The following is a 10697-nucleotide window of genomic DNA, read 5'->3' as shown; positions in this document are numbered from 1 at the left end:
TGATGGAATACAAGTCATATTTTAATCCTTCTTTTTATTATGTTCCAACAGCGATTTAGATATCATTTAAAATCCTATTTTTAATTAAAGATGAAACTAAATTAAGATATAGTAAGCCTGGCGGAGAGAATGGGCTGCATTCAACTCAAAAGCAACAGGATATCCGATGCTACCGTGGCTTTGAGCCTCTGGGACTTCGATTGAATTGTACTAGGGGTTAATGGACTGAAAATCGTTCATGTCCGAAGGGATTCTACGCAAAGTGTGCTTGTACAATGTCAACAACTTCAGCAGGAAGTCTCCTGTGAACCTGCTACCTCTCCTGCCACCTGCTCAGTTTCTTTTTAATTAGCCAGCCGAATAAAAAAAGACGAGATTTTAACTCAACTCTTTAAACATGTAGTTTGTTAAGGAGTGGGCCAGCTGTCCGAAAGCCCCACCACATTGATTCGCCTGCTCCGAATTTTTCTTGCTTTGCACGTCCTTGTTCTCGCATGGCTCCCTCCCCCATTCCTCGTTCAGCGGCGAGATGTCAGCTTCGAAATGATGTCATACCTGCTCAGAATATCGGGGAGGGGCCTGAGACACCTGTAGAAGCAGCAAGTGTCCATCGCCTGAGTCTTCATCCACCAAACGATACCTGGGCTTCACGGTGGGGGTGATTCCACGCCCCACAGTGTAAGTAAGTAAGGCTTTTTGCTGAGGAAACTGATTTCGTGCATTCTCAGATCGAAACAGGTACACGGGTCGGGTTGCAGAAACTGGGGCTGTTCACCCTGGAGCGACGGAGGCTGAGAGGAGATTTAAGAGAGGTATGCAAGATTGTGCCAGGTTTAGATCAGGTCGACAAAGAGAAAAGTGTTCCCACTACAAGGACTGGGGACGGTGTTTTAAGGTTTGGAGCAAGCGATGCAGTTGTGTGGGGTTGAGGGGGTGGAGGGGAATGTGAGGAAGAACATTTTTACTCAGCAAGTGGCAATGACCCTGGAACTCGCTGTCCACGATGGTGATGGAAGCAGAGGCAACCGGTGATTTCAAAATGAGATGGGCACTTGGCCCACCGGGAAATAGTATAGAGGGAGTGCTGCATTGTCGGAGGTGCTGGCTTTCGGATGAGACCTTTAAACTGAGGCCCCGTCTGCCCAGACAGGGGAACAGGAGCGGTGCAACCTCTAGTATTTGGAACAAGAGCAGGGGAGTTCTCCCACCGGTGTCCTGGGGCCCACAGTTAACCCCTCAACCAACATCGCTAAAAATGGACTAACTGGTCAGATCCACTGATTGTGGGAGCTTGCTGTGCACAAATTGGCTCGCGTGTTTCCTAGTGACCAACACTGCAAAAGCAATGCCATTGGCTGTAGAATGTTATGAGATATCCTGAGGCGCTATAGAAATGCCAGTCCTGTCTTTCGGCCTTTAGCTATCGGTCGTGGGACCTATCAGTAAGAATGGCTCAGATAGGAGGTTAGAATTGCAGTATGGAGTATTCCATTAAGATAATCAGGCAGGCGATTGTTCTGTCTTGTCTTTCTTCACCTTAGTCTCTCAAGGCAAGGAACCAGAGGTTAGGGACCGAGGAATAGCGACGACGCCATGAGTCCTTTGGTGCATTCGCTCTCCGTTATGCTCCTGTGCAGCCTTCACTCGGCATCCGTGGCCCAGTCACCGGATTACTCCACCCTCACAATGTTCTTCACCGCCAACGCCACTGTCCATTCCACCGTAAGAGCGTCGTCCAGCTCCCCGGACAACAGAAGCACGACGCCGGACCAAAGCGAGGCCGGCCCGGCCAACGCCACCGTTTCTCTCGGCAGCTCCCCGGCCGCCCAGAGCGAGACGCCACCCGACGGCAACCCCCTCCCGGCGGGGCGAACCGAAGCTCCCGAGATTGGGACGGGGAACGCCGCCGCGCAGCCGGGGAGTCCGACCGCTGAGCCTCGGCCTACCGTGGCCCCTCATGGACCCGAGGACACCCCGCCGCCTGCCTCTCCGTCGGGGGAACCCGGAGTCCCCTCAACCACGCTGACAGGAACGCCTGCGAGTACCGCCCGGGAAATGGAACACGTCTCTTGTGAACCCCCCATCGCTCCAGGTAAATGAAACCATTTCGGTTCGGCTGCCATTGTTTTAAGTTAAATAGGAAACTAAAGAAATTGCATTTTTATAGCGCCTTCTACCATACAAAGACGTCCCATAGCGTTTTTAGAGCCAATGGAGTGCGGTCATTGTTGTCATGTAGGAAGTGTGGCAGCCAATTTGCGCACAGCAAGCTCCCACAAGCAGCAATGGCCAGTGATGTCAGTTTTGGGATTAATATGGGCCAAGACACTGGGGGGAAGGCTCCCTGCCCTCATTTCAACTGGCACTATGATCTTTTCCATTCATCGGAGAGGGCAGACATGGCCCCAGTTTAACATCTCATCCAAAAGACAGCACCTCTGACAGTGCAGCACTCCCCATACGGCACACAGAGGAGCAGCCTAGAATTTACACCACAGCTTTCTGTAGCTAACTATGATGATGCTACCGGCTGGTATAAATTCTGTGTGGTATAGGAGGTGAGCCAGGAGCAGGGGGAGATCTCTCGCAAATAAAAGCAGAAAGCTCTGGAAAAACTAAGCAGATCTGGCAGCTTCTGTGGGGAGACAAACAGGTTCAACATTTTGAGCCTGATTGGCTCTTGTTTCCCTTTGGGTTCTGAAGAAGAGTCATATTGGGCTCGAAATGTTAACTCTGCTTCTCCCTCCACAGATGCTGCCGAACCTGCTGAGTATTTCCAGCATTTTCCTTTTTTATTTCCAATCTCGAGCATCTGCAGAATTTTGCTTTTATTTCACTATCTCCCGTAGTCTGATTCTCTGGCCTGTGCTCCCCTCAAGCAACATTGGGTCTGTTTGTGGGGCGATGAGTCCCTTATTTTAAGGTATCCTCCCTTAGTTTGACTGTTTGTCACCCTTAAGGGATGCCTTTTGCCCCGTATCTCTACGTCGGTCAGCGAGAGACTGGTCCTGGTAGTCTCCAGGGTTAAGTCTGTGATTTGAGCGGGACTGCAAGTGAGTGAGCCAGCTGGGCAGAGGGATGATAATGTCCCGACTCAACAGGATGAGCTGTAATTTTTGGTCGATTTTAAATCCACCCTCCCCGCCAGCCACCAGCAAATCCTCACAATCACCCTGGGAGAGGGTATGGACTTTGATTTGATGTTGAATCAGAGGATCTGGCCCTTTTAGATTGCTCCTATTATGTCACAGAGACACTCCTGTGATGCAGAAATGGGGGAGCATTGTCACATCATAAGGATCATGCGGCAGTTGTGAAAGTCAATCATTGTAAGATGCATCAGACACTGAAGGGATAAGGCTGTGACCTGATCACAGGACATTACAGAAAAGAGGTAAATCAGGGAATGCTGAGAATGTGGCACCGCGACTGGATTTAAGAAGACGCTTGATCTCAGCTGAGCTGGGTATTAATGGGTCCACAATATAAGACGGTCACTAGTAAATCCAATAGGAAACTAAATTATCGATTCAGACGGAGATGAGGAGAAGTATTTTCTCTCTGAGGGTTGTTAATCTGTGGAATTCTGTTCCCTAGAAAGCAGCGGAGGTCATTGAATTTACTCAAGGCTGAGTTAGTCAGGTTGTTGACAGTCAAGGGTCAAGGGGGACAGACAGGAGAGTGGAGTTGAGGCCACAACCAGATCAGCCATGATCTTATTGGATGGTGGAGCGGGTTCAAAGGGCTGAATGACCTACCCCTTCTTCTAAGTCCTATGTTCCTAGAAAATTCAGGAGAAAGTTGGTTAGCCGGACAACGATGAGAAGGTGGAACTCGCTACCACAGGGAGTGGTTGAGGAGAATAGTGTAGTTACATTTAAGAGGAAGCTAGATAAGTAAACGAGGCCGAGAAAAAAAATAGAGGGATATACTGATAGGGTGAATGAAGAGGGGGTAGGATGTTCAAGTGGAACATAAACATGGACCAATTGGGCCAAATGGCTTGTGTTGTAAAGTACTTTGGGATGTTCTGTATATAAAAAGATGCTATAGAAATAGAAAAATGTTTTTTTTAAACTAACCCTATTTCTCTGTCCCTTACCCTTTTATATGAAGTCATTTCTAACACTTACACAACTTCTTGTAAAAATTATGTTCCATGATCTCCAGATACCAGGCCCCAATGCCAATTGCAGTTCTTGGGCATTTCTCTCTTCTAGGCTGTGTCAATGTCGGGTGAGGGGAGATTTGGGTTCAGCTATGGACTCTCTGGTTGAATGAGCTGCTAACATTATCTCTCAGCCTCTGCCAAGTGTGGGAGGAGGTTGGGGGGGGTGGGGAGGTGGTGTGGTGGGTAGGAGGTTCCACTTTGAAGGGATTGGAGGTCAGGGTGTGGGGGAGGGGTGCTAATCATGCCAATGGAATTGTGCCCCGCCAGAACAAGCAAAGTGAAAATGAGATGGGGGCGTGTGGAAGGGCAAAGAGAAATAAGACAGAGGTCTAGCATGCAGGAACTCAAGACGTGGGAGGAACGTAAGGGTGGGGTGAAGCAGAGCCTCCACATCACCAGCTATTACTGGACTAACTTGCTGTCCAATGGGGACACATGAAAACAGGAAGTACAACAACTTGCATGTACACAGAGCCCTCAGTGTAGAAAGGCAACCTTAGGATCATTATCAAAATAAAATGTAACTCCGAGCCACAAAGAGAGCAAGTATTCGGAGGGGTGAACAAAAGCTGAGTCCAAGATGCCGGTTTTAAGGAGGGTTTTAAAGGAGGAGAGAGGGGTGGATCGGGCCTGTTCATTCAGGCTTCACTGCTCGGGTTGCCAACCCCTCAAAGCTTTGATCTGGAGCGTCTAGGAATTAAAGATTAATCTGCAGGGCACCGACATCATGGCAAACACCCAGAAAGAAAGAAAAATCACGGGGACAGTTGGTGTTTCATGAAGGAATCCCAGAGTTTGGAGCTCAGGCACCTGGAGGCATGGTCATCGTCACTGGTGCAGCAGTTAAAACTGGGTATGCTCAAGGAGCTGGGATCGGAGGAGCCTGGGGATCTCGGAGGGTTCCTGCTCCCAGGGAGAATGGCGGTGCAGGTGAGGCCCATGGAGGAATTTGAAAACAAGGATTTAAAATTGAGGCGATGCTGGACTGCGAACCAATGCAGGTCACGTGCATAGATTGGGGTGATGGGCGAATGGGACTTGGCGCGATTTGGCCAACAGAGTCGTGGAGGAACAAGGTCCCAGAAGACACAGATTTAAGGTTTATTGGGCAAGAGATGTAGGGGGGGAACGTGAGGAAGAACCTTTTTTTTATGCAGTGAGTGGTAGTGACTGCTGGAACTCGCTGCCCACAAGGATGATGGAAGCTGATGACGATGAATGATTTTGAAAGGAAATTGGATGAGCACTTGAGGGAAATAAACTTGCCGGGCTATGGGGACTGAGCAGGAGAGTGGGACTGACTGGGGTGCTCCACGGGGAGCTGGCATGGACTCGATGGGCCAAATGGCCTCCTTCCGTGCCTTAATGACTCTATAACTCTATGAGCTTAAGCTTATGGAGGATGAACGGTGGGACATTGTCCAGAGGAGCTGACTGACATTGTGTCTCTGGTTTCAGGTCAGAACAATCCCGAGGCAGAGAAGAAGAGACAGTCCGGGAAAACACTGGGGCTCTTTGTTGGCTTAGCGGTTGTCCTGCTGCTGGTGTTTGGGCTGGTCTACTTGATTTACAACAGGACTCAAAAGGATGACCCCTTCTCACACCAAAGGCTGTACAACAGCGACCCAGGTAAAAGAGGCGGTTGGGTTACAAAATCGGGCCTGTTCGTTCAGGCTTCACTGCTTGGGTTGCCAACCCCTCAAAGTTTTGATCTGGCGTGTCTAGGAATTAAAGATTCATCTCCGGGGCACTGCCATCTGAATAACACCCAGAAAAAAGAAAAATCACGGGGGACTGTTAAAAAAATGCTGGGGGGTGGGGTGGGGGGCGGTTGCGTTTGAGGGGGTGGGTGTGAGGGAGTAGTGAGGGGGCGGGGTGTGGGGGGTGGTGTGGGGCTGTTGGAGGCTGCTGGTCATGCGATGAAACCTCCAGGAAGGTGCGCAGCCAGAGTTGGTGACCGAGTTTAAGACTCCCTTCGTCAAAGCCACACAGGCTGAAAGCACTAGCTACCCCACCCCATCTTCCCTCTTTTCTAGAGAGTTCCCCACTGTAGGGCTGGGAGCCGGAGAAGGAGGACTGTCACACAGTGCAGAGGAAGGACTTTTTTATTATTTGCAGTGCACCGTCATTGGAAAGAACAAGTTACTCCCCCAGCCCACACGTTCCCCTCACTCCTTATTATTCCCACCTCACATTCCTCCCGGTATCGAACATACGAATTAGGAACAGGAGTCGGCCACTTGGCCCCTCGAGCCTGCTCCGCCATTCAGTAAGATCATGGCTGATCTGATTGTCACCTCACCCCCACATTCCTGATCACCTTTCACCCCCCTTGTTAATCAAGAATCTATCTCGCTCTGCCTTAAAAATATTCAAAGACTCTGCTTCCACCGCCTTTTGAGGACGAGAGTTCCAAAAACTCTCAACCCTCTGAGAGAAAAAAATTTCTCCTCGTCTCTGTCTTAAACGAGTGACCCCTTATTTTTAAACGGTGACCCCCTAGTTCTAGATTCTCCCACAAGAGGAAACATCCTCTCCACATCTACCCTGTCAAGACCCCTCAGGATCTTAAATGTCTCAAATAAGTCACCTCTTACTCTTCTAAATTCCAGTGGATACAAACTTAACCTGTCCTGTCTTTCTTCATAAGACAACCCGTCCTGATATTAGTCTAGGAAACCTTCTCTGAACTGTTCTAACGCCTTTATATCTTTCTTTAAATAAGGAGACCAGTACTGTACAATAGTCCAGATGTGGTCTCACCAGTACCCTGTACAACTGAAGCATAACCTCCCTACTTTTGTAATCAATTCCCCTTACAATAAATGATAACATTCAATTAGCTTTCCTAATTACCTGCTGTACCTGCATACCAACCTTTTGTGATTCATGCACTAGGACACCCAGATCCCTCTGAATCTCAGAGCTCTGTAAACTCTCACCATTTAGATAATAAGTTTCTTTTTAATTCTTCCTGCCAAAATGAACGATTTCACATTTGCCCACATTACACTCTACTTGCCAGATCTTTGCCCACTCACTTAACCCAACGATGTCACTTTGTAGCCTCCTTACGTCCTCTTCACAATTTAAACTTTCCTACCTATCTTTGCAAATTCTGCGCCTTTGGCAGAAGCTCCAATTCCTAACTTTTCCTGGGCCCCGTGACTATCCCTCTGGCCTCATGTCCAGTGGCAGTTGCATTGGGTGACTTGACAGCCTCAGGCCCTGCTTCAGCCCCATTCTCCCATCGCCCAGCTGCACAGGCGAGGGTGACCAGATTTCAAAAGTCAGAACCGGGACATGTTGACCAGTTACCGGTAATATTGAGTTCCACACTAAAGCATGAAAGTCTATGCAATTGTGCCCCATTCCAAAATTTTTATCGAGCTGTTTCTCCCCTCATTGAGTGCTTTGACCTGGAGCTGCAGCACCTGCTGCACGTCCTCCACCGAACGCGACCTCATGGTTGCCAAGAGACGCAGTCAACTCCACGTCCAGGACAATGGCCCGGACAGACCTTGTGAGATGTCCTGGTTTAGTGAAGAGCCAGGAATGCCCTGGCAAATCTGGGACCTGTAGCACAGGCCAAGCGTGTCCTCCAAGCCCCTACCTGCAAATGATTAAAAACTGCAGACAGGCACTTAACCTGGGCATTCAGCAGAGGTGTTTATCCATTTTAACACAATAAATTAGCCCCTTAATGTAATGGAGACAGGGGTGGCATATTGTGCACATTGAGATGGGTTTTTAAAAAATTATTCATGGGATATGGGCGTCGCTGGCTGGGCCAGCATTTATTGCCCATCCCTAATTGCCCTTGAGAAGGTGGTGGTGAGCCGCCTTCTTGAACCGCTGCAGTCCATGTGGTGTAGGTACACCCACAGTGCTGTTAGGGAGGTAGTTCCAGGATTTTGACCCAGTGACAGTGAAGGAACGGCGATATATTTCCAAGTCAGGATGGTGAGTGGCTCGAAGGGGAACTTCCAGGTGGTGGTGTTCCCATGTGTCTGCTGCCCTTGTCCTTCTAGATGGTAGAGGGTCATGGGTTTAGAAGGTGCAGATTAAGGAGCCTTGGTGAGTTGCTGCAGTGCATCTTGTAGATAGTACACACTGCTGCTACTGTGCGTCGGTGGTGGAGGGAGTGAATGTTTGTGGATGGGGTGCCAATCAAGCGGGCTGCTTTGTCCTGGATGGTGTCAAGCTTCTTGAGTGTTGTTGGAGCAGTACTTATTCAAGCAAGTGAGTCACACTCCTGACTTGTGCCTTGTAGATGGTGGACAGTCTTTGGGGAGTCAGGTGGTGAGTTACTCATCACAGGATTCCTAGCCTCTGACCTGCTCTTGTAGCTACAGTATTTATATGGCTGATCCAGTTCAGTTTCTGGTCAGTGGTAACCCCCAGGATGTTGATGGTGGGGGATTCAATGATGGTAATGCCATTGAATGTCAAGGGGAGATGGTTAGATTCCCTCAGGTTGGAGATGGTCATTGCCTGGCACTTGTGCGGTGTGAATGTTACTTGCCACTTGTTAGCCCAAGCCTGGATATTGTCCAGGTCTTGCTGCATCTGGGTGTGGACTGCCTCAGAATCATGATGGTTCTGGACAGATTAGACTGGGAGAAACTGTTCCCATTGGTGGAAGGATCGAGAACCAGAGGACATCGATTTGAGCTGATTGGCAAAAGAACCAACGGTGACATGAGGAAAAACTTTTTTTTTACACAGTGATGGGATACCCTCCACTTGCCTGGATGAGTGCAGCTCCCACAACACTCGAGAAGCTTGACACCGTCCATCCGGAACAAAGCAGCCCCGCTTGATTGTCCCCCCCATCCACAAACGTTCATTCCCTCCGCCGGAACGCACTGCCTGAGAGTGTGGTGAAGGCAGGTTTAATCGTGGGTTTCAAAACTGTAGGGCTATGGGAAAGGGCGGGGGAGGGGAGTGGCGTTAGCTGAGTTGCTGTTACAAAGAACCGGGACAGACCGATGGGCCAAATGGCCTCCTTCAGCGCTGTGACCATTCTATGATTCTAAGTTATCATCAATAGTAATGCGTAACCGAGACCGGGTTTGAGAGGTCACAAGGTGAGGCCATAGCGTGTCAAATGGAGGCTGTAAGGTCAGGTTTCAGAGGTCACAGAGGTACCTTTACCTTGTGCCAGTGAAGCTGATGGTGGGGGCTGGTGACCGGAGGTAGAATTAGATTGCGGAGCGAGTTTACCTTTAACACTCACTGCTTCGTTCCCAGTTCTCAGCCTTGATGTGTCGGTGGAGCCCGCTGATCGATTCTACGGCAGCCTGATCCCTGACCTTGGCCGAGTGGGTCAGGGAGACCATGTGACGTCACAGCGAGCCCTGAACCAGGCAGCGGGGGAGGTTAAAGCCCCTGTTTCCCAGCCGCAAACCCGCGACGAGATTCAGCTGAAACCCATGTCCGAAAGCTCGGTGAAGATATTTCTCTAAAATATATTTTACATTTTTTCCACTCAGAAGCAATAATGCAAATAAATGTTATGACAATAGATCCATGGAGAGTGACTCGTGTAATATTTAGTGAGGGCTGAGGTATGAACTCTGAGTCTCTCCTCTCCCCGCCTCGCCATCAGTTTTCTTCGACTTTTGCTGCACCACTCAGTAGAAAGCACTCTTACCCCGGAGTCAGAAGATTGAGTGAGGGCTTCAGTCCCACTCCAGAGACTTAAGAACAAACATTAAGGCTGACACTCCCCCAGGTATTGTATTGAGGGAGTGCTGCACTACTGGAGGTGCTGTCTTTCAGGTGAGACGTTAAACCGAGCTCCCATCTGCCCTCTCCGGCGGACGTAAATGATTACATGGCACTGTTTCAGAGGAGAGCAGGGGAGTTCTGACTGGGACAAGATTTATCCCTCAACCAACATCCCTTAAAAAAAAGAGCAGATTCTTACATTGCTGTCTGTGGGAGCTGGATGTGTGCAAATTGGTCGCAGCGTTTCCTAAATTTCAACAGTGACTACACGACAAAAGCACTTCATTGGCTGTAAAGCGCTTTGGGACTCCTTGAGGTTGTGAGATGCGCAATATAAATGCACGTCTTTCATCCCTGGCTTGCAGTAACTCACTGCAGACACAAGGTGGTGTAAAACACCCACCCATCTTGCTCAAGGTGACCCGAAACACTTGGGTCCTTTTTTAAGGAGTTACTCCACATGGCGCAAGACTCTCATCTCAGAGCTTATTTCAATTTTCAGAGCTAACAGCTGGTCATCCCTAGGATCGTAAATCTCCGACTTTTAGTCGGCAAACTGGGGAATAAAATGAACAAACGAGCGGGGCAGGCAAACGAATATGAACCTTCTCAGAAGCTGCATTCGAACGGGAAGGTTCCACATCAATCCTGATTTATTGCTTCCTGCATATGTTCGGTTCGTAGGTTTTAAAAATAATACTTTAATGCCCCGTCTCCTTAACTACCCCCGCCATTTCCATCTCCTCCCCTGGGGCTTGATTGACAGATTATGTCCAACCTGTCCCCACCCCGG

General features: G+C 49.2%; 1 protein-coding gene across 1 annotated transcript; it reads left to right on the top strand.

Moving 5' to 3' along the window:
* The first annotated feature begins 406 nt into the window (after positions 1 to 406).
* LOC144669511 (uncharacterized) lies at positions 407 to 9699 on the top strand. The gene is made up of 4 exons (XM_078531979.1): positions 407 to 682; positions 1542 to 2092; positions 5630 to 5800; positions 9425 to 9699. The coding sequence occupies exons 2-4, from the start codon at positions 1594 to 1596 to the stop codon at positions 9637 to 9639; spliced, it is 885 nt and encodes a 294-aa protein (XP_078388105.1). The 5' UTR covers positions 407 to 682; positions 1542 to 1593; the 3' UTR covers positions 9640 to 9699.
* The last annotated feature ends 998 nt before the right edge of the window (positions 9700 to 10697 follow it).

This window comes from Cetorhinus maximus, chromosome 29, assembly GCF_964194155.1.
Source record: "Cetorhinus maximus chromosome 29, sCetMax3.hap1.1, whole genome shotgun sequence".
Taxonomy (NCBI): Eukaryota; Metazoa; Chordata; class Chondrichthyes; order Lamniformes; family Cetorhinidae; genus Cetorhinus; species Cetorhinus maximus.
The sequence above is the reverse complement of the archived record's forward strand: the minus strand, read 5'-3'. Positions and strand labels throughout refer to the sequence as shown.